We start from the raw sequence: 25024 nt of genomic DNA, 5'->3' as shown, positions 1-25024 counted from the left end.
ACTTGGCCAATAAAAAAATCTATTCTATTCTATTCTATTCTATTCAGATCCAGCCACAACATCTCAATCAGATTGAGACCCGGACTTTGCCTGGGCCATTGCAATAACCTTTATTCTTTTCTTTTTCAGCCATTCTGTTGTAGATTTGCTGGTGTGCATGAGGTCATTGTCCTATTGCACGACCCAATGTCAGCTGAGTTTTAGCTATCGGATGGATGGCCTCACATTTGACTCTAGAATACTTTGTTATACAAAGGAATTCTTGGTCGACTCAAAGCCTGAAAGGGCCCAGCTTCTGTAGCTGCAAAGCAAGCCCAAATCGTCACCCTGCCACCACTAGACTTTATGGTTGGTATGTTTGTACTGATATGCTTTTTTGGTTTTGCCAAACATGGCACTGTGGTAATATGGCCAAACATCTCCACTTGGGTCTCATCTGTCCATACGACAATGTTCTACAAGTCTTGTAATTTATTCAGATGCAATTTTGGAAACATAAGCTGTGCTGCCGTTTTTTTTTTTTAGAGAGCAGAGGCTTTCTTCTAAATAAACCATGCTTGTTTAGTCCTTTTCTAATTGTATTGTCATGAAATTTAACATTTAATGTGCTAACTGAGCCTGTAGAGTCTGAGATGCAACTCCTAGATTTTTTTGCAATTTCTCTGAGCATTGCATAGTCTGCCCTTGGGGTGAATTTGATGGGACATCTATTCCTGGGAAGATTGAAAGTGTCTTGAATAATTTCTACTTGTAAATAATCTTCCTCACTGTAGGATAGACTTTAAATTGTTTGGAAATGGCCTTATAATCCTTCCTAGTTGATGGGCAGCAACAGTTTCTCTAAGATCACCGCTGATAACTTTCCTCTTTGGAATTGTGTTAACACACCCACCCCACAATGTTGGAGACTAACAAACTCTTAAAACTTCAGCTTTTATAGAGGTAGTCATACTTACTGATGATCAATTGATCAAAGGCACTTCATTAGCAGCACTTGGCTGTTACTTAGCCTCTTCATACTTATGAAAGCAGTAAGGGTATACTTAGTTTTTCATACATAGTTTTTCTCCATTTTTACTTTCTTTTTATAAATTAAGTGATGACATTGTGTAATATGTCATGCATTGTTGTTCATCTGAGCTTGAATTTACCTACTTTTAAGAACTGCAAATTATCGATGATTTTTACTATGTCCTGATACATAAAACCATATAACTCAAAGAAAGTGGATTTTTTCATCAATGGACATCTTCATCAATTACTTGGGCAATAGGATAGATGGGGAACTCATCAAATTTGCAGGTGACACCAAGCTGGCAGGAATAGCCAACACTCCAGAAGATAGGCTTAAGATACAGAAGGATCTTGACAGACTTGAACATTGGGCGCTATCTAACAAAATGAAATTCAATGGTGAAAAAAGGTTCTACATTTAGCAAGAAAAAAACCCACAAAGGTACAGTCTATGTGGTACTTCGCACAATAGTAGGAACTGTGAGAGGGATATTGGAGTCCTAGTGGACAACCATTTAGATATGAGCCAGCAGTATGCAGCAGCTGCCAAAAAGCCAACACAGTTCTAGGCTGCATAAATAGAGAGATAGAATCAAGATCACATGAAGTGTTAACACCACTTTATAATGCCTTGTAAAAAAGGCCACACTTGGAATATTTTGGTTGCCACAATGTAAAAAAGATGTTGAGACTCTAGAAAGAGTGCAGAGAAGAGCAACAAAGATGATTAGGGGACTGGAGGCTAAAACATATGAAGAATGGTTGCAGGAACTGAGTATGTCTATTTTAATGAAAAGAAGGACTAGGGAAGACATGATAACAGCGTTCCAATATCACAAAGAAGAGGAATCAAGCTATTTGTCAAAGCACCTGAGGGTAGGACAAGAATAGCAGTGTTCCAATATTTCAGGGGAAAAGGGAGTCGGGCTGTTCTCCAAAGCACCTGAGGGTAGAACAAGAAGCAATAGGTGGAAACTGATCAAGGAAAGAAGCAACTTAGAACTAAGGAGAAATTTCCTGACAGTTAGAACAATTAATAAGTGGAACGACTTGCCTGCAGAAGTTGTGAATGCTCCAACACTGGAAATTTTTAAGAAAATGTTGGATAACCATCTGACTGAGATGGTGTAGGGTTTCCTGCCTGGGCAGGGGGTTGGACTAGAAGGCCTCCAAGGTTCCTTCCAACTCTGTTGTTATATTATATTATATTATATTATATTATATTATATTATATTATATTATATTATATTATATTATATTATATTATATTATATTATATTATATTATATTATATTATATTAATTATATTATATTATATTATATTACATTACATTACATTACATTACATTACATTACATTACATTATATATTACATGACTGTGGATGAGGCCCAAAGTATTTGATTTAGAAAACAACTTTCTAAATAAATTTAGAATTTATCAGAAGCAAAGTTATAAAAATACTAAGATGAAATTATTAACTAAGTAATCATGCTGTAGTTAAGAGTACTGTATTCCATCATATTACAATAATATGCTAGCTGCACTTAGAACAGATGGAGACATGGTTATATTCCTTCATTTCCATTTTGTCCTGTCCTCTACGTTTTCCTGCTGTAATCAGTTGGGGAAAGAAATCTAAATTCAACCAAGTGATTGGTCTGAATTCCTCCTAGGTTGGAAGGCTATTAAAAATGATTGGTATGCAGCAATCCATTTTTAAGGCTTTTCAAAAGTACACTCTGGCAATGAGGGCTGAGAGATATATGAAATAACCATTTCAAATTATTTTCAGGTGCTGCTGCTATATAGTCCTAACAACAGTGTAATGCTGGTTTTACATATATTCCTTTAGTTATTGTTTTTTCCATTGCACCTTTCTTGATCTAAGTTGCTTGGCTAGGGTCCTGATAGGAGCCTGCTATATTGGGGGTGGCTGAGTAGAGAAGATCTCCATCCCAGACTACACACCATCTTGGTTTTTAGCTTTTCTATTTAATTTTTCTAATTTTAATTGTTTTGTAGCACTTTTTAACTTTTTATCATATTATAAGCCACGCTGAGTAACTGCAGCGGTAAGAAAGAAATTTAATAAACAAATAAAGGCAATCTAGCTTGAATTACTAAAGCTTTGTTCTATGACCACTCTTCTTGTTTACAGAAGAGCTGATTGACACTTTAATAACTTTAATAAATCAACCAAAACTTGTAGAGCAAACAGAAATCTATTAACCCACTGGTCTGCTGTTTAAATATACTGATTAAACATCCATCCATTTTAGTTGGCCTAACCACATATATAAGCATACGATTCCTTTCTATAGACATATATACTGATTTGCAGAGTGGACACATTAGTTTTGGATTTGTTAAATGACCAAACAGAAAATAAGCATATCTTTTATCTTTATTTAAATGTAGCAGGTAAAATATTTCAGCATTTTATCAGAAAATAGGATTGCACTTATATCTGACAAAAGACTAAGAAAACATAAAAGAGCATTTTTAAAATGCATTTTCATTTTGTGTTAGAATATTTTAACCAAATGTTTTGCTTTAACTTATGTCAATTTTTCATTATATTTTAACTATTTTATCCTCTATTTTTAAGCAACAAAACAAAAAAGTATATAAAATAATTTTGCTTAAGTATATTGTCTTTATTTCAGTATGTCTAATTACTTTGATTTTATACTTTCTGCCAATAATTAGGAATGTAGCAATGTGGGTTTTTTCCAAACATATGGAACAATTAAACTACGTTTCAACGTGCAGTTACTATGGAAACTAGAATATCTTAAGTGGTACAAATTAAAATGCCCTTTTTGCATCAATATGCTTATTTTTTAAAAATGTGAATGTTTACAAAAATGTTAAAAAAATATCTAGAGGACAAAATTACTATGGGCATATTTTTCATGCATGTGAAGATTTTTTTTTTAATTTGCATTTATATCCCGCCCTTCTCCGAAGACTCAGGGCGGCTTACACTATGTTAGCAATAGTCTTCATCCTATTTGTATATTTATTTATATTTGTTTGGAAGACAATATAATCAATTATTTAAAAAAAATAAAAATAAAATCTGCAATGGGCAGTTAAAAAGTTAGGATGTTGTAAAAATTAACCTGGACAGATGTGTAATATAGCACAAAATGTCTGACAGTGTTTCAAGTCCAATTCAATTTGATTTTGAAGGATGATTCTTAACCTTTAAAAGGCAACATTATGCATATATAACAATAATTCTCATTAGCTAGAAATCACTTTAATGGAATTAATGTAAAATTACAGTAAACTATTATGAAGTATGAAAACCTCCAATTTTATATAATAACGGCACAGAAAACATTTGCTGTCATCCTCTTGCAATTGCTGGTTTTCCTCACAAAATCTAATTCCTTCATTCCCGCACTACAGCCGCGATGCAGGACCGAAAGCCTAGGCGTACTGAACAAACTTCGGTATATTTCAACTCAGCACCCTAGTCGCGGCTGCCATTTTTATTTTTTTGACCATATTCTAATAACGCCCCTGATGACAAGTTAAGGAGACAAGGAGTACGACCTATCGCGTTATAAAACCATGATCCAAAAGGAACTCGACTCCGCCTCCCGGGAAGAAACGGTCAAATGGGTTCGAATATCCTGGATGTCGGCCAATAGAAGAAATAAAACAGGAAGTAGGGCGGAGCTTTAGGAGCGCAGCGCCCCTCCTCCAAGTCCCACCCAGCAGGGCTCCTGGTTGGGAACACGTGCGGGCTTCTGCTCATTTCCCGCCACAACAGTCACGTGAGCACCGCTCGCCAATTCTGGCGGTCCCCGGGCCCCGCCCCATCCACCTCTACTAGCCAGGAGCCGGGTTCTAATCTTTGGCCTGCTATGCCTCAAGGGTAGCCGGCTTCGCCGTCACCAGCTTCCTGCTCTTGCCGCGATGACACTCACCGGCCACGATTCGCTTTTGGCGCTTGTACTTTTAGGCTCGGCCTTGCCATTCCCTTTTTTCGGCTGCCCGCGTTGCGTGCTCTAGTCCGGAGTTCGTTATTCCTGTCTCCATGACAACAACGGCTGCACGCTTCGAGGAAGCTTGTGCTGCCCCGCAGCAACACTCCTCCCCCAGCATCCCACCCGCCGCCGCGGCCGCGGCCGTAGTTAGCACAACCCCAGCCTCGGATGGGCGGGCAGGATGCAGGCACAGCAGCGCTCCTTGGCGTTTCTCTGCTCGAAGCAATCGTGGACCAGGAAAGGCGGGGTGTTTCCTAGCGCTGTCATTCGGCGAAGCTTTAAAATAATGGAAGTTTTGGGATTTTCATAATCTGAATATCCTACCGATTATCCTCATTGATTTTTTAAAAGAATCGTAGAGCCCCCCCCCCGCTTTTTTTAATGTAGATTTTATAATATAGGTCAACCTTCCTCAGCTTGGCTTCTTGGCTCCAAATACGTTGGAACTGGAATTCTTAGAATCCAGGTTCCACATACCTACCGGTATACACATTTCATTACATGCATACTTTTATGCCAAGATGTAGAGTGTGTATACACACACACACACACACACACGTGTGACTGGGAGCTACATAGAATAACTTGGTAATTGAAAGGAAACAACACGCAGAATTGCACAATATATTATTTCGACATTTCAAAAGCAGCTGCTGAATGAAATGTATTTTGTGTTGATGAGTTGGCTCCACTATTAGAAGGTAGAACTCCTTGGTGAGGCAAATAAGTTTATATTTGTATTCTACTAATCCTTTCAACTATTTTCTTTTTCAAGCAGATTAAACTGTTGGCATTTTGCATCACAAGTTCTTACTTTTTGCTAAATACAGATTTATCCCCTCCTGCTGTCCCCATGCAACTGGTATTTGGAAGCACACTGCCTACACTCCAGAAGTAACACTGAGCCTTCAAAACTAATTGCCTTAGATGGCTCCTCTGAATTTATCATTTCCCCTATTAAAGCCATCTGAGTTAGTGCTTATCTCCATGTTTGTGATATTTACAATATCAGCCCAATTTAACAATACTTTGCATTAGAAAATCCCAACTCTGTATGTCTAGTCTACATATCAAAATGCTTGTACAATTTTTTTTGCAACTTCTTCAGTAATTTGTCAAAAAGCAGTGTTGCAGCATGGCAAATGCACAGGGAATTATTAAGCCTAATTATAGTAATTATAATAATTTCTATAATACAACCTTATCTAAGCAAGAAATTTTAAAATCCTGTCCTTGTCAATTATCACACTCGCTATCCCTATCCCATGTAAAAATTTAAATGTAACCGCCAGCCAGTAAATGGAGCCTTATTCCTTCCTACCTTAAAGGAAAAAGCATAGATCAAAAATTTGGTTAAGGCTAGGTAGAAGAAATAATCTTGGTCAAATTCCTCCCTGCTCCAAACAATTAAAGCTCTTTTGCAGTCTATAAAGCAATGGGGCTCATCTTCTCACATGAAATAAAGCTTAAAAAGTAAAAAGGAGAAAATACCTATTGCAAACTACTTCCCTTCACCACTCTTCGTCATAAAGCTCAAATCCTCAAAATCTTGCTGCCTGATAGAACCACTTTTAGAAATTATGGTTTTATAAATATTTATAAAAATATCACCGGCTATGGCAAACCTCCTTCCCAGGCTGAAGGTAATCAACAACTGGCAGATGACCTGAATGAGTTTTACTGCAGGTTTGAAAGGAAACTACAGCCACCTATCTCCACAACCCCCATCTCGGACACACCAACAACAGCCAAGCCTCCTACAACTGACCCCATTTCATTGGGTTCACAACCCCTAGTGATTACAGAAAAGGAAGTGCAGGACCTATTTCACAGACAAAAGCCAGGAAAAGCTCCAGGCCCAGACAAGATAACTCCTTCTTGCTTAAAAGTCTGTGCTGACCAATTGGCTCCCATCTTCACCCATATTTTCAATAAATCACTAGAGATGTGTTATGTTCCTTCTTGCTTCAAATGCTCTACCATCATCCCAGTGCCGAAGAAGCCCACCATCAAGGAACTGAATGACTACAGACCAGTTGCTTTAACATCTGTAGTCATGAAAACCTTTGAAAGGCTAGTGCTTTCCTACCTGAAAACCATCACGGATCCGCTGTTAGACCCCTTGCAATTTGCATACCGAGCAAATAGATCAACAGATGATGCTGTTAATATGGCTCTGCACTACATCCTACAACATCTTGAGTCTCCAAAGACCTATGCAAGGGTCCTTTTTGTAGACTTTAGTTCAGCATTCAATACCATCATTCCAGACATTCTTCTAACTAAGCTAAACCAGCTACAGGTACCGGAACAGACTTGTAAGTGGATCACAAGCTTCCTAACAAACAGGAAGCAGCAGGTGAAGCTAAGCAAGATCACATCAAATACCTGTACAATTAGCACAGGGGCCTCCCAAGGCTGTGTGCTCTCCCCACTTCTCTCTGTATACCAATGACTGCATCTCCAATGATCCATCTGTTAAGCTACTGAAGTTCGCAGATGACACAACAGTGATTGGTCTCATTCGAGACAATGACGAATCCGCATATAGACAAGAGGTCGAACGACTAGCCTTGTGGTGCAACCAAAACAATCTGGAACTGAACACACTCAAAACCGTAGAAATGGTGGTAGACTTTAGGAGAAACCCTTCCATACTTCCACCTCTCACAATACTTGACAACACAGTATCAACAGTAGAAACCTTCAAATTTCTGGGTTCTATCATCGCAAGATCTCAAATGGACAGATAACATCAAAAACATCATTAAAAAAGGACAACAAAGAATGTTCTTTCTGCGCCAACTCAGTAAGCTCAAACTGCCCAAGGAGCTGCTGATCCAATTCTACAGAGGAATTATTGAGTCTGTCATTTGCACCTCTATAACTGTCTGGTTCGGTTCTGCAACCCAACAAGAAAAACACAGACTTCAGAGGATAATTAGAACTGCAGAAAAAATAATTGCTACCAACCTGCCTTCCATTGAGGACCTGTATACTGCACGAATCAAGAAGAGGGCCGTGAAAATATTTGCAGATCCCTCACATCCTGGACATAAACTGTTTCAACTCCTACCCTCAAAACGACGCTATAGAGCACTGCACACCAGAACAACTAGACACAAGAACAGTTTTTTCCCGAAGGCCATCACTCTGCTAAACAAATAATTCCCTCAACACTGTCAGACTATTTACTGAATCTGCACTACTATTAATCTTCTCATAGTTCCAATCACCAATCTCTTTCCACTTATGACTGTATGACTATAACTTGTTGCTGGCAATCTTTATGATTTATATTGATATATTGACCATCAATTGTGTTGTAAATGTTGTACCTTGATGAACGTATCTTTTCTTTTATGTACACAGAGCATATGCACCAAGACAAATTCCTTGTGTGTCCAATCACACTTGACCAATAAAATTCTATTCTATTCTATTCTATTCTATTCTATTCTATTCTATTCTATTCTATATTTATAGATCAAAATAGTGCATGATACTTAACAAAATTCTTAACAGATTGTTAATAAATTATTTAATCAAAATTAAACTAACAGAATATGCTTTCTGTATTTATTACTATATAGCATAGTATTAATGATTATTTGTTCAAATATATAAACAATAATTTCCTAAATATTTTAGTCTATTTCATAGAAAAAAATATAAAATTTTGGTTGATTTGTTTGCATGTATATAAAATTCTTACATATGTACCTACTCACCCACTCATACGTACATTATTTATACTCTCATACATATATTCACACAAACTTTATAAGAACTAGAAGTGCAGTATCTCCCCTTCAGTTCTAAAAAGCTTTCTTCACTCAAACCTGTTCCTCAAATAACCATACCAGCTGTAAGAATGGGGTGCATTTAGCTGCTGCCAGGTAATTTCCAATAATCATAACAAATTATATAGGACAGAAGCAGTCCATTTTCATTACAACAGCTGCCATTTACTCAAGCTATTTTGCACATATATGATAGTTACTTAACTCATTCTCTCAGGTGGAGAAAAATTGGCACATAGGCATATATGGCCTAGTATGCTGTGCAAAATTTAAAATTACATAAAATTGCTAAACCACTGAAATTTTTCATATTGGCTCAACAGATGGCATACAATAAGATTTTCTATTTGGAGACACAAGTATTGAAACATAACTGTCTGCAGAACAGTTTTCTGATAGCAAATCTAGAGTCTTAAAAGGAGTGTAATAAATTCAAAAGCAAATAAAGTACATTGTGTCAGTAATACACTTTCTAAAAACAATATTCCACTGTAGAAAAAAAATAATAGTGATATTTACGCTAAGGAAATAGCTATAATAACCTACATCTGGCATTTGGATTCCATAAATTTGCATTTATCATCGTGGCATTTTTGATGTTATATGAATATCATCTGTTGTTATAATCTGCTTTTCATCAAAAAAGAAACACAGATATCTTCATTTATAATCCACACATATCTAAATGAAGCAGAGCTAGACAGAAAACTCATATTGGTTAGTGCTTTTTGATAGAAAAGCTGTATAATTTTATTTATTTATACTTCATATTTCTTAACTGCCTATCTTCCTTGAAGAGGGGCTCTGGGTGGTATACAATATCAATAAAATTAAATATTAATATGTTTCTTCTATAATATTTTCCAGTTACAGCGATTCTATCATAGTTCCCACTACCAATCTGGGTCAATTATGTATCGATAAATAATAAAACAGCTTGTAAAAATGTTTCAGGGGAAAATAGACTTTTGTTACAGATAATATTAATAAAATTTCAAATATCAATCTATTTTCTTTCCCTAAATACAAGATAGAAATGATACAATCAAAATCTGTTTTATTCATATCCTACCTAGAGATACATTTTTTATTGTATTCTATATGATACATATTTTCTCAATTTCATATTTTTTTTATTTTATTTTTTGGTTTACATTTATATCCCGCCCTTCTCCGAAGACTCAGGGCGGCTTACAGTGTGTAAGGCAATAGTCTCATTCTATTTGTATATTTACAAAGTCAACTTATTGCCCCCCCAACAATCTGGGTCCTCATTTTACCTACCTTATAAAGGATGGAAGGCTGAGTCAACCTTGGACCTGGTGGGACTAGAACCTGCAGTAATTGCAGACAGCTGTGTTTTAATAACAGGCTTCTTACAGCCTGAGCCACACCGCGGCCCTTATGGGTATTGTTTTGCAAATGTCAAAACCCAAAACCACCTACCTTATCTGGAACTCTGTGATTGTTGAGGGAAGGACAATTTGGAGTAAAGAGACATCTTGTGCAGAAAATATGAATTTTATATTCCCCCCAAAGCCCTTCTTTGCTCTAAAATGTCTCATCCCAAACTATTTCTTTAAAAAAAAACCTTGTCAGGACTTATTTAAGCAATGTGTCCTTTAGGGAGTTCTTTAGTACTCACAAGGCAGTTTACTGAATACTGTAGTAAATACTGGTATCATATGGAATAAAGGGGTTTTAGATATATGAAAAACATTAGCAAATCATAGTAGATCAGTTATTTCACTGAAAAATAACTTTTTTATTGGACACTAATATTTATAATCATTAGCTATGCCTTCATAGGCAATATGTACCCTGCTTTACTAGAAAAGTATGATTTTACCATGTTGAGCACAAGAACCTTGAAATATTCTATGTACTGAAAATATATTGGGAATAAATTATAGTGGTTAATATATTATCACTCTAATCATTAGAGCAGTATAATGCTTGTTCTTACGAAGATAGCAGGCAGGCACAAATAGGAATAACAAGCACTGAAATATGTATAATAAATAATTTATAGAGGTGGCAGGCATTTTTAATGGAAAATTACCAGACAAAAAAATGCTTAAGCACTCCTAATTTAACTTTTGAAAACACCCTTGTCAAATTCAGATGAGGAAAAACTCAGCTAGAAAGAAAATGGATTCAGTAGCCTCCCTGTATGTGATACTCCACCATATTTTTTTAAAAAAAATATTCTATCTTTAAATTTTGTTATAAATAAGATAGTGAATATGTCTAATACTTCTTCCTCTTCCTATTTTCCCCACAACAACCATCCTGTGAGAGGTGAATTGGGCTGAGAGTGATTAGTCCAAAGTCATTCAACCAGCTTTCATGCCTAAGGCATGACTAGAACTCACAATCTCCTGGTTTCTAGTCTGCCCTAAGCATTAGACCAAACTAATTTTAGTATCCATGCAATAGATGACTAGATGTTGTATTACAATTATACATAGTGCAAAACCATATTCTGCAGGTTTTAAATATTTGCATTAACTGAAGAACATTATTGCAAATTTTCACATGGCAGAATATAATTTAGCACCCAATAAATTAAAGAAAGACAATAATAAGAAAGACAGCTAATTTTCAGTTGCAGCTCTAATCAGTACCAATATTTAAACCTTTTTGTCATTTAATGGCTATTTCACCTTTTGTCCACTGAGTGAAAGTTTATTGATAGCCTTGTGCTTAAAACCTATTCCAAAATGGTTTAATGCATGTAATATTACCACAATTTTTATCCTCCTGAGGAATGAAGGTAAGTTAAAGATTTATCAGTATGATGGGCATATCACTGATACTCACTTATACAGTTGTTGCAACAGGCACTTGACTGTTAATTTTCTGTTCTCTTAATGAGTATTTTATTCTAAACTTAACAATAATATGATAATCTGTATTTGCCATTAACTGTCTGGTTTCAATTGGCTTGCCTTCTCTGATGTCATAAAAAAACATTTGCAAGCCTTATCCTAGAGCACCTTAGTACTTCAAGGAAATCTTAGAATATGAATGTCAAAATCTGTGACCAGTCTATGTGAAATTGAACCCCTTCAACTATGTCAGTACTCCATGAGTTTTTGAAATATACTGTTAGTACAGATCAGCTCAGTGATCTTGGAACATTTCGATGAAAACAGATAGACAACATGCTGTGCCTATATATGTGGTGGGTTTAACTGATGCATCAGTATTTCAGCTATATAATCTTAAAATTCATAAATGAACATGAGCAGTAAGCAGAATAAAATGGTTATAAATATTGTATCAGTATAATACAGATTTTGTACTATCATGAAAAATATCCTATTTTCTAATACTTTTTTCAATGATTGTTTTTCCTAGTATATTGAATACTTGAATACTTATACACACACACACACTCCTTATATTCATATCTATTATTTGAATCATTTTCTATAGGGCCGGAACAATTAATAAATGGTTACTGACACAAAAGCAGTGACTAACAGACTTAAAATTGGATGAAAATATCAAAGCTGGAAATGATACCCTTTTTCCAGTTGAACCAGTCCCTACTCTGTTGCTACTGCCCAGGGTCTTTAAGAGATGCAGGAGAATTATGTCTGCCTTTTTATCCCATGAAACTGATGGCACGGATGAAGATAGCATGAGGCAAAAGCCTCCCTCATGTTTATAATGGAAACCTCCTCCACACTATCTAGTTTAATGAAAAGAAGGACTAGGGGAGACATGATAGCAGTGTTCCAATATCTCAGGGGTTGCCACAAAGAAGAGGGAGTCAAACTATTCTCCAAAGCACCTGAGGGTAGAACAAGAAGCAATGGGTGGAAACTGATCCAGGAGAGAAGCAACTTAGAACTAAGGAGAAATTTCCTGACAGTCAGAACAATTAATGAGTGGAACAATTTGCCTGCAGAAGTTGTGAATGCTCCAACACTGGAAATTTTTAAGATGTTGGATAACCATTTGTCTGAAGTGATGTAAGGTTTCCTGCCTGGGCAGGGGGTTGGACTAGAAGACCTCCAAGGTCCCTTCCAACTCTGTTATTATTATTTCTATATTTAACCTTATTTAGTTAAATAGTAAGAACTGATTATTTCAAATAGTCCTTACCAATCCTTGGCAAGTATGTGGACTGATTTTGCTGTGTTTTCAACCAATTTATTAAATCCTTATTTTCACAACTTTCATTTAAGCTCTAACTCAGTTTTAGTTTTAGCAGCTAAAGGCAAAACCACAGTCCATTCACAATGCATGTTATTAAGACAGTATTTACGGTATTCAGATTTTTCTTAGTATCGCTTTAGAATAATTTTCCAAACCTAGGAAATCTGCACAAGTGTTAACTTCAGCTTTTTCAGAATGACTAGATTAGCTAGGGAATCCTGAGATTTATTAGAGAAGACAGGAAATTTCTGGACAATGTAGAAGGATGTCTGCAAATGAATACAAAAAGTATTCTGTAGAAAGGGAGGTCTGGCAGCATGTAACTTAGACCAAGACACAGTGTATGTCCCTAGAACTGAGCAATCAATTTCAGATCCTATTCTGAGAAAATGATTTCCAGACAGCATTCTAGGGATGGGAAGGGGAGAAACCTGGGCTGCTACAAGAATAAGGTATCCAATTATGCTCCTAAGAGAAAAGGCATGTGGATGGATCTGTTACACAAAGTAACAGATTCAGTTGTCTTCATGCCAGACACAATGTGAAGAGAAGTGTGTTGCCTCCCATATGCTAAGGTTAAGATGTATAGAGAGGCTGATACAACAAATAAAATCTGTTGATCACTATTCCTTTCTTTTATGTTAGAAAGGAGGGGTCTGGAAGGAGCCTGGAAACATATTGAAGGATTACAAGCTATGGTAGGAAGGCAAAATAGTTTGGAGTACAGGTGGTGTTTTTATCCGTATTTCCAATTCAACTCAAGGACATTACTCAATGAAAGAATAAAAGATTCTGGAGGTGAACTATTGGTTCAAGGGATGGTATTACTAGGAAAACTGTGCTGTACACCACTCACTCACACACATAAGTGGTTTAGTAAGCTTATTAATATTCCCCAGCAATTCTCTTCACCAAAAACCCTGAACTATCCAAATTAAGTCCAGCCACAAGCAAACCAATGCTAGTCCACAAAGCAATGGCCAATGAGTCCGCAAGGCACTTGAAAGTTTCCCAAACAAGACAAAAACCCCAGGCAAAATTAAATCCACAAGACAAGTGGATTCATGAGGCAAGAAAAATCCAGAGTTCACAAGGTACGATCCAAGGTGAAGGCATCAATCCAAATCAAGGCAGGAATCACAACCAGGAAACATGCAGCTAGGAAATGAAACACGTTCTCAGCATCGTCTCCATCTGTCTGCTGTGCTAAATAGCCAGCTTTTGGTGCAGTCCATCAAGAGGGATGAGGATGTCTTTTTACAAGTAATCAAGCTGATCTTCACTGTCCCTGCTTTTTCTCTGCCCTATGTGTTCTCAGATCAGGTGCACAAGGTAGTTCCTCCTACTCATCACTAACCATCTGAAGCCTCAGGGTTGTGCTGCTGCAGCTGTGCTTCAGCCAAATCACTCTCAGCCAGCTGCCTGGAGCCATTGACCAATTCCCCTTCTGATATGTCTAGGAGTGGGAGTCACCACAAAAACTTTGGATTCCTGGATTGTGGTCTACACTATACAGGATTAAGTGAGAGACAGTCTGCCACTTAGAAAGATTAGGTATGTGTTTGGAAGATAATTTCCTGAGGTCATTTGGCAAACTTTAAATTAAATCTGGAGGTGGAGAGAGAACCACATTCAATACATACCCGTAAGCCCCAAGGAAATAAACCTTGCAACAAGGAAGTGATAAAAAGGAAGGAGTGCTGAGTAATCTGCAGAATATACAACAAGTAACCCTAAGAAAGCTAATTTATTAACAGACTTATGTTTGGTATGGCAGAAAAATTGTATGAGCAATTTAAGAGTTAACATTACTGAAGAGCAAATGACCATTCCTCCTCAGCCAAATTCTATGAGATTATTATAAATAAAGCAAAAAAATAGTTAGGTGTTGTGCTTTACATCTTTAAGTCACATCTGTTTAATCTTGTATAATATTTCATCTTATTTTAGCAATAAAATATTAGCTTACATAATACATAGTTGTTTAGAAAGATATAATGAAAAACTAATGCTAAAGAAAAGATAGTTTAGCTATAATTAATAAGTAATTTACTCTATGATTATGTATGAACGAATGTAAATCTAATTTGGGAAAAGAAATGAGCAATGAACCATTACTCAGTAGTGAGAAAAAGGAAAGTAAGAGAAAGAAATTTAAAATAATGTTACGTTGATTTTGTTTGGTACAAGAGGTGGTTTGGGAAAACTGATAGGTTTTCAAAATTTTATTATTGTGCCCTACGACAAGACCATTCCTGAAATCCTTGCGCTGCGTTTTCATCTTGCCAATCTTGAAGAGCCGATATAATGTATCTTTTATTTCTGAACTGCAATACACTATTCAATATAATAATTTCTTCAGAAAATTAACTTGCACCTTCCCATCCTTAAATCAAGAAAATGTTTGCCTTTGAAATGTAAATAATGCAGCTTCATAAAATTTCTTCTCTGAAACAATTTTTCAGTTTCTCTTGTCACATTTTGAATCATATTGAATCAATAAAATAGAAGAAAGGTACAGCATTTTGAAGATAACAGTCTGAATTAACATAGTTAAATGTAAAGGTCAACCTCTATTTAATATTAATTCAAATATGAGGAATCCCCAATGTAACAAATTGGTTATAGTATAAAAATAATTTTCAATATTAAAAATAAGCCACATTTCTGAATTTTAAACAAATGCCAAGTGGATTTTATTATGTATCAGGAGGTCAGGTAAAGCATGTTTGAAATTACATCAGCAGCTTATACGTTGAGTTGATGGCAAGACAGACATGTGATCTCAACCAGCCTAAGATAAATGGCATTATACTATTCTTGACTAATGGAAATGTTTTTAGGGCAATTTGAAAGTAACTAAAGTGCCATAAAAATGTATGTGCTCAATCTTTTACTAGCATTCTGCCAAGGGCTGCAATAGCTTCTAGTACACCAGGTATATACTTGGAAGGATGTATATCTAGAAGTAAATCTGCATAATTGCTCAATCAGTAAATGTTGTCAATCAAATTATGTGCATATTTTGCTAATATGGTTGGGGCAAAATATAAACCATGAAGCAGATTTTTTTTTCTTCTGGTTGCTTTTAATAATTATGAGTTAGCACAAATAATGATGGCATTATTGCTGAAAACCGCAGAAAAAAATAATTCTGAAATACAAATGAATGGACAAGACACAGCCAGGAGCTGTAAAAGTAATACTATCTTAATGGATATGAACATTCTCTCACCTCCCTCTATTACCCAAGTTTTTTAAATTAGTGAATGTAACCTAATAACCAGTTGTTTGAATGATTAACCTATACAACCTACAGTTCACAAACCTTTATTACCTGCTGTATATCGTCTTACAAAGTATCTTACAGTTTTCTTATCCTTTTGTAATCTCAAAATTTTAGGAAAAGAATTATATAATGGAAGCAATGAATGTTAGATCATTGCTTCCTATTTTAAAAGTATTATTGCTGATATAAATGGTTATTGACAAATACATTGAAGTAATAGAGTTTTAAAATACTTAATTTATTCGTTCCGTTCAACACTTTTATAGTACTTATTAACAATAAGCCCTATGAGGTTTTAAACCATAAAATACAAAATATGCAAGATAGATATAATATTGAAAACAATTATAAAATAAAAATCACTTAAAAACTAATCTATGCAGGCACTATTATGCATTAGTTGTGCTGTAGTGATAAAATATAACTACAAATATTTCTCATTTCAGTTCTGATACACTAATTCACTTCGAATAATAATTCCTGAATTAATGGTTTATGAAGGTGGATGAACTGTCAGATTCAAAAATTCCTCTGTTATCTCATACTAGTTTCTTTGCAAAGAACCTCATGGCTTAAGCTACAATTTCCTGCTATATTTAAACTAACGCTCAGATTAATGTCAGTTGGAAACCTCAGAAGATTTATATTCCAGATTAGTCTATGTGTAAATATTTTGCGGCAGATAGATGGTGAAGAAATGGAGGTAGTGACAGATTTTATTTTCCTGGGCTCCAAGATCACCGCAGATGGGGACTGCAGCCAAGAAATTAAAAGATGCTTGCTCCTGGGGAGGAAAGCTATGGCAAATCTAGACAGCGTACTAAAAAGCAGAGATATCACCCTGCCAACAAAAGTGCGTATAGTCAAAGCTATGGTTTTCCCAGTTGCAATGTATGGCTGTGAAGGTTGGACCATAAGAAAGGCTGAGCGCCAAAGAATTGAGGCCTTTGAACTATGGTGCTGGAGAAGACTTCTGCAAGTCCCTTGGACTACAAGGCGAACAAACAAGTCAGTTCTAGAGGAGATCAACCCTGACTGCTCTTTAGAAGGCCAGATCCTGAAGATGAAACTGAAATACTTTGGCCACCTAATGAGAAAGAAGGACTCACTGGAGAAGAGCCTAATGCTGGGAAAGATTGAGGGCAAAAGAAGGGGACGACAGAGAACGAGGTGGCTGGATGGAGTCACTGAAGCAGTAGGCATGAGTTTAAATGGACTCCAGAGGATGGTAGAGGACAGGAAGGCCTGGAGGAATGTTGTCCATGGGGTCGCTATGGGTTGGACACGACTTCGCAACTAACAACAACAAAAATATTTTGCACAATAATTATGTGCACAATAATTATACAATTATCCCAAAAGATTATGAAAAAGAAAGAAAAGAAAGCAGCAATGTTATCGACAGTAGAAATATATAAGGAAATCCACAAATATTAAGACTAGGAATTTCTTTTTTTTGTAGCAATAGGAATGACATTCTAATTTCTTTTTATTATCTGTTCTTTGATATCTCAAGTAATCTTACAGGTGTATGCTACTAAACCAAGCTTGACATCAATAATACAATTATGTTATCTCCAAAATAATGTAATATTTAGTTCATTAACTAGATTGCTTAGCCAATTAATATTTAGAATATTGATTAAACAAAGAATGCTGAATGTAATTGTGTCTCTTCTACAAATTCACTTCATCAAGGGACTTTGACCTGGTCATAAATGTCATAAATGTCACCTTGCTCCTCCATACAAGGGAGCCATAGCAGACAGAAGACATGATGAATGTATTGGCTGTTGAGATATAAAAAGGTTATAGAAAAAGAAATAATTGAAGGACATAGTTGAGTTTCAGCAGAGGTACAGGGTTGCATAAATAGTCAACTTTTACTGATTTATTTTTATTTTATTGACGTAATTGATTGATCTCATGTATCATGATTCTGGATGGCATACAAACTAATTATTTCAGAAACTTTCAAAAAAATAAAAAATATTATAAAAGCTAAGAGACAGCATTAGATTATAAACAATGGAGCTACCTTATCAAATTACTATTCCCTTTCAACCCCCAGGATTGGTTACATAATCAGATATTAAGGGACTTTCAGAAGATCAGAGAGATGTAGCAAATCTCACCTTAGGCAGATGATGTTCCATAGGGAGTACCATGGCAGAAAAGCCTCGTCTTCTGGGTCCTTACAGAATTAATTCTAACAGATGGAATTCGCAACCTCCTTCTTATGCCAGACCTGGCAAGTGGGCAGAAATAATTGGGAAGAGGCAGCCCCTCAAAACTTTGTGAACTCTCAAATTTCTTCTTTGTGTTATGTATTCAAAATGGACAGTGATTAATATGTCTGTCTGTGTGTGTGTATGTGTGTTTGTGTGTGTGTAATGGTGTAGATATATATGTATACAGCATGTGTGTTATGTACGTGAATGGGTAGATATATACTTCTTTTTGAGAGCAGGCAACAATTTCATTTTTAATGTGTGCCAGTGTACTCCCAATAAAAACTGACAATAACATTTATCTTAATCTTAAATAACGCAACATCATGCCACGAAGAGCTTTAAAAGTCAAAACCAACACTTTGAATTAGACTGGCAACCAACGCAGCTCGTAGAGCAGATATATGTGTGCTGCTCTAGGAGCACATATAACTTCCTGTGCCACCTAATTCTGTAGCAGCTGGAGCTTCTGGATACTTTCCAAGGGCAGTCCCATGTAGAGCACATTACAGTAGCCCATCTGGCAGGTGACCAAAGCATGAGCAACCATGAGTAGAACAATAAATACAATCATTAATTTTAAAGTATTTTAGTCCTTTTGATTAAAACTTATGTACTAAAATTAGAAGTGAAAGACATAAAGTTACCTAAATTACCATCTCCTCTATTAGAATTCCAGTTATAGCATTAGTGTCATTGTTCAGTGCTTAACTGAGCATTACTGAATCTGCAAAACAAAATTTAAAAAATCAGACCAGCCTTCACAGTTGTACTCCACTGAAATCAGTGCCCCAGCCCATTTGTCACATTCCCATAATTGCCAAACATCATTATTCTGGATTTCTCTTGTGGACTTTGTTAAAATCGACATAACTCCATAGCATTGCTACTGCTGCTACTATTGCTTTAATAATCATTACATTGCTTTCAGAGTTTACTTTCTCTTGAGAGCTCAAAGAATCATATATGGGGTATGGGTATGTATCCCCTCCTCCCACTATATTCCCAAACAGCAAAGTTATATTGGACAAGACAGAAAATCTGCTTGGCTCATGCTTACCTAACCATCTCTTAAGCAGAATAAATTTACACAGGGCTTTCTCTGATCCTGGCCCAAGACAGTAGCTTCTATATCTATACTATTTTATTTTCTAACTAGAACATGCATCAATGTTAAAAATGGCAGAGTATTTTGAATCTAAAACGTTCCCAATTTTGTTAACAAAAATGTTAACAAAATCTAGGTTTTCTTTGTTAAATAAGATCGATTTGGCTGATCTCTCAATTAACAGCGGCCAGATTCTTTATTGCCTGCAACAATACAGCGAATCTTCAGAATGTATCGGGACCCAGACATAACTGCGGAAGCGATGCAAGTTTCAGCGCTTGGTAAGGAGCGAATAGCGACTGGAAAAGGCGACACATGCAGGAAGGAAGTACCCTCCAATCGTTGAAGATTCAACTCATTCTAAGAGGAGGGAAAAAAAGTTTGGGGATCTTCTAACGCTGACAAAGTCTGGTGATTCATATCGCGAACTTATCCGGGAGAGAAGGGAAGGTGTAACTTGTCTCTGTTCATTGAAGCGGAGGCGGGCGGGGGCGGGGTTGGCTCTTCTATAGTTTTCTAATAACTGGACGAGTATATAGAGCAATGGCAATATAAGCCATCTGCTGCCGACAGCCGTGTTCCTAAGCTCCGCACCTGGTCACGGAGAACGCAAGGCAGCAGGCGGCGGTGGTGGGTGGAGGGCGGATCCACCCGTCACGCCCCCTCCTTTCGGCGTTCGGTGCCGTAGGGAGTTAAGACTGGGAGGGGGCAAGCAGGTGAGGGTGGTCAGACCTGGCTTACCCGGCTCCCCTGGGTTTGCTGGAGACGAATACGATGGAAGAGCATCCGACATCTCTTGCTGAGGGGGGGCTCGCCCCCACATGGAACTTGGGACCGGCCCGGGTGGGATGAACTGCTGGCCAAAAAACAAAACAAAACACACCCTTCCTTTCTGTTAGCTCCCACACACAAGACCCGGCATACAAACGAGTCGCTTTAAAACGAAAAAAAACACACACCGCACTCGTAACAAACACAAACGCAGCGCTCGGGCGTATTGCACATTGGGACATGTAGTCTTGGCTTTAACGATTTCCCCCTATTTGTAAAACGAACAGGGCAGCGGGGAGGGAGATAGGAGTGGGTTGAAGAGAGGGTCTTCACAAGCTCTCGCGAGATCTGTGGCAGGCCTTTTCTTTCCTCTGCGTCTCGTGCGGTTTGCTCGCGAGCTCGGCCGCCTCGGCTGGGATGTTTTTGTGCAGTCGCCATTCCCTTATGTGACGTCATAGTGCATTGTTGTGACTTGCGTAGCGGAGCATCCCTCAAACTGTCAGCTGTGTCGCCGCCGCCGCTGCTACTGCGGGAGTGCGAGCCCGAGACGGCCCAACCCTCCACCGCCCTGTCGCTCCCACGCCCCTCCCGCAGGGGTTCTAGAACTCCACGTCACCGTATCATTGTCTGTGCGGGACCCTCGGGCTCCCCCTCCTTCCCCCCGCCCCGTCCCTGCACGTTCCATTCCGCCCCCGCCCCCCTCGAATCATCTCAATGAGATGCAAACATGAAAGACAAGAGGAAGAAGAAGGACCGCACCTGGGCCGAGGCTGCCCGCCTGGTAGGTGCGACCCGAGGCTTTGTGCGTGCGGCGGGGCCGGCCCGTCCGCCCGGCTGGCTGCTGTTCCCGGGGCGAGTCGGGGAGGCGCCTAGTGCAGCCCACTCCCGACCCGAGCTCTTTGCATTGTTGCAGTCGGTAGGGGATGCTGGAGTGACCGTGCGGAGCTGCGCGTGGGCAGAGTCAGAGCCTCGGAGAGCCGGAGGTGCGGGATGAGACGGGAAGCGGAGGCTGCGTTCTCGTGGTGGCGGAACAATGTTCCGTGCGAAAGTCTGCTCACCGGGTGTGCTCTGGGAACTACTTTGTTCGTGGACGGGTCTGCGTGCCACGTTCAGTCGCTAGGTAGTTTGCTAAAGAAGGACTTCTGGTGTTAAAAGGCTGTGCAGCGCGAGGCGCCGGGGGTTAACAAGAAAACCCTTAGAAACCCTCACAGTACTCTGGGTTCTACTTACTCCTCTTACTCTTGAAGAGAGATTCTTCCTGGCGATTCTTCCTTAGCCATAAGCACTATTAATCGTTTGCGGGCAATCCCACCACGAAGTGGCCGACAGAAGAGGAAGAATTTCCTCCACACCTGTGCATTCACTGTAGAGATGAGGCATGATGCCTGCCGTTGGGTTTGAAGGGAAAGGTTGCAGTCTCATCCCGTTCTAACTCCTCCATAGTGCTTGAATGCATGCATTCGTTTATTCATTCATAATTATTACCATAATGACTGTTTTGTGTGTGTGGTGTGTGTATGACAGCCTGGAATAAGGGAATCGCTTCTTTTCTGATTGTGAAATTTGAAGTCCATTATGTGCTCATTTTATTTTTAAGCTTATGCAAATAAAGCTTAGGCATTTCTTTAACCTCTGGTTTAATATAACATTGATGTGAGAGAACAGTTTTCCCTGTAGCTGTGTCAGAAATGCTGTCTGTGATATATGAACAACTTAGCTTCAGTTGTATCTTCATGTCTAAAAACCAGTGCTGCTTAATATGAGCTGCCGAGCACATTTCTCCGTAATATGTACATAAACGTGGGAAGAATATACAGGACATTCTCCATACTTTTCTAAGTCTGCAGAAAAAGAACATATATCTCTAAGCAAAGAATTTAAGAATCTGTCTTCCTTCTAATCCTCACATATTGGTGAAAGTAATATTCCAGAATGTATCCACTTTCTGGTATGTTTGTGTAGATGTTAAAAGATTTTCTTGCACAGGTAACTTTATCCAAGATATTCCTTTCTGTCTTTTCAGAAAAAAATATATATTTCTCAAACGATTTTTTCCCAAATTTTGTCAGCAGAAATAAATCTGTCGTTTCTTTCTTACTTATTTCTCTGTGGTATGTTGCATTTTCTAAAAAACATGATTTTCAGATTTGGAATAGTCTTTAAATACTGAAAATTAAGATGATTAAAATTAATTATAATTAATTAATTACTGAAAATTAAGATGATTAAAATTAAGATGATGTACTTTCCGTGCGCCTTTGGCGTTGAGTCATGCCGGCCACATGACCACGGAGACGTCTTCGGACAGTGCTGGCTCTTCGGCTTTGAAACGGAGATGAGCACCGCCCCCTAGAGTTGGCAACAACTAGCACGTATGTGCGAGGGGAACCTTTACCTTTACCTTACTTTCTAGGAAAATTCTATTGAATTCAGTGGGATTTAATATAAACTGTTATAGTATTGTTATATGTAGAATAAAATATTTCTGTACATAATGGTGGGTATATTTTATGAAGTTTGGTTTCAGGAAATAAGTTGGAAATAGCTTCTTATTGTAAAGCTAAGAACTGTTTAGCTTTTTAGTAACTTACCTGTGATGACACTCATTTGTTCTTGAGTCATGTATGTCAGTTACCACAATAATATATACGGTAATTCCCAAACACAGTAAAATATAAGTATCAGATATACTGTAACCTATTTATACTATTTGTCTCTGTAGTTTAATAGGAAGCTATTTTATTTTTCATACGTTGTACAAAGTAACAATCTATTGTACAACTTATAGATTGTCCTTTTTTTTTTATCCCTTTGTGTCAGGTTTTCTGGTGACTGCCAGAACTGGCTCTTCAGTTTTCTTGGTGAGAATTTTTGGAAGTGGTTTGCTATTGCTTCTTACCTAGGGTTGAGAGAGAGTGATTGCCCCAACATCCCCCAGTTTGGCTTTATGCCTAGGGCAAGTCTAGAAATCATAGTCTTTCAGTTTCTAGCATGATGCCTTAACCATTTAACTAAACTGACTCTATAGATAGTCTACATACAAGCAAAGCAAAATAGCCTAAATTCAACTTAACAAATCTACACTTCCCATCAAAGTATAAGACCTGATCTTATAGTTAAGGCTGTATTGAATAGATTGAATTATACATTTTGCCATTTTGTTTCTAAAGGCTCTTTTTAAATGTTTATATATGTAATAATTCATAACTAATGAAACAAATTAAATGTTTATATATGTAATAATTCATAACTAATGAAACAAATGTAAATTGTTTCTTCAGAGTCCCTAAACTTTTTGAACCACTTAGCATATTTAGAATTTTGAAAGTGTGTTATGGAATCTCAAAAAATGATTGTCAACATGATGATGGCCAATCACAAAGTATCTATTTGCAAAATGTAAACTAAGCTCTGGATTGTAGACATCAGTCACATTATTTTCTAAGAATGCCTCTGGGATCTATACGGACCAGAAATATTTTTGGAAATAAGGTTCATTTTTGTGGTTTGCATGAAGTTTCCTATTCATATTTTATGCATTAAAGGAATATTTTACAAATTGATAAGACAAAGTGCAAAGGAACAGGTTGGGTGTGTTATCACTAATGGGTGCCATATATGCTATTTCCTATAATAGCTTTTATTTTTATGACCAGTGCTGATTGATTCATTTATGATTATGTTATCAAGTTGCTGTTTCCATATATGACCATTTTAAGGCAAGAATTCTATTAAGGTGTAGTCTTCATATGCAGGACTAGATGAAGGCTGAAAGACCATCCTTCTGTACATTTCAACTTCAGTCTTAATGAGAAAGAAAACTCTGGTACTTTGTGTGTATGCTATAATAACATTTTTAAGACTTTCTGAACTTTCTTGAAAGTAAGTTAATCTCACCTAGTTCCTATTAAGGTCAAACTAAAACACTTGATCATGACTAATCCATTAATTTCAATGACCTAAATGTAGCTAACTTTTACTGGATCTAATTCTATAAAATTACATCACTTTTTATATTTAAAAGTTCTTTCAGTTCTTCACCTCCTTAAGCAATATCCATAACAAGCCACAATGTCAAAATGCCATAGCACTAAGGATATAATTTAGAATTTGTATTTGATATCTGACACAGGTATATAAATTATGTGGTTTATATCATGATCTGAGTCATCATCTGTTCCCTACAACAATAGCACTTAGACTTAAATACCGCTTTACAGTCCTCTCTAAGCGGTTTACAGAGTCAGCATATTGCCCTCAACAATTTGGGTCCTCATTTTACTCACCTTGGAACGATGGAAGGCTGAGTCAACCTTTAGCCTGGTGAGATTTGAACTGCCAAATTGCAGTCAGCCGGCAGTCAGCAGAAGTAGGCTGCAGTACTGCACTCTAACCACTGCGCCACGGTGGCTCACCCTATGCTCCCTTTCTATGGATGCCTAGGCCCCTTTTCTGTATGCAAATTTTACTGGGTATTAATTTTACTTCTGCATACTCTGTATCCATCTGCATAGCCATTAACTTCTCTTTGCTTCCTTATTCCTTTTTTTTTTCTGAGCATTTTCATCTCCAGTTATCCTTGTGTATGCTTGTCTACTACCCATCAGTCAAGGGTGTTAAAACAGAGGACCTTGG

At 37.4% G+C, this 25024-nt stretch overlaps 2 protein-coding genes across 3 annotated transcripts in view; one reads left to right on the top strand and one right to left on the bottom strand.

Annotated features, from left to right (window-relative positions):
• The window catches only part of CCDC178 (coiled-coil domain containing 178), a 152151-nt gene extending 130184 nt beyond the window's left edge, over positions 1–21967 (bottom strand). The window contains exons 1-4 of one of the 2 annotated variants that reach the window (XM_058176928.1): positions 21149–21967; positions 20360–20474; positions 19158–19237; positions 18415–18527 (exon numbers count right to left, since the gene is read on the bottom strand). The gene's annotated coding sequence lies outside the window, so the exon portion shown is untranslated. Of the gene's footprint in view, positions 1–4957; positions 5287–18414; positions 18528–19157; positions 19238–20359; positions 20475–21148 lie in introns of those variants that run through there. The other variant, XM_058176927.1, reaches the window with a different exon arrangement.
• ASXL3 (ASXL transcriptional regulator 3) overlaps positions 21034–25024 on the top strand; it is a 137364-nt gene continuing 133373 nt past the window's right edge. The window contains exon 1 of the mRNA XM_058176925.1: positions 21034–21170. Coding sequence (XP_058032908.1) covers positions 21117–21170 — 54 coding nt within the window. The 5' untranslated portion in view covers positions 21034–21116. The remainder of the gene's footprint in view (positions 21171–25024) is intronic.

Source organism: Ahaetulla prasina, chromosome 3, assembly GCF_028640845.1.
Source record: "Ahaetulla prasina isolate Xishuangbanna chromosome 3, ASM2864084v1, whole genome shotgun sequence".
Lineage (NCBI taxonomy): Eukaryota > Metazoa > Chordata > Lepidosauria > Squamata > Colubridae > Ahaetulla > Ahaetulla prasina.
The sequence above is the reverse complement of the archived record's forward strand: the minus strand, read 5'-3'. Positions and strand labels throughout refer to the sequence as shown.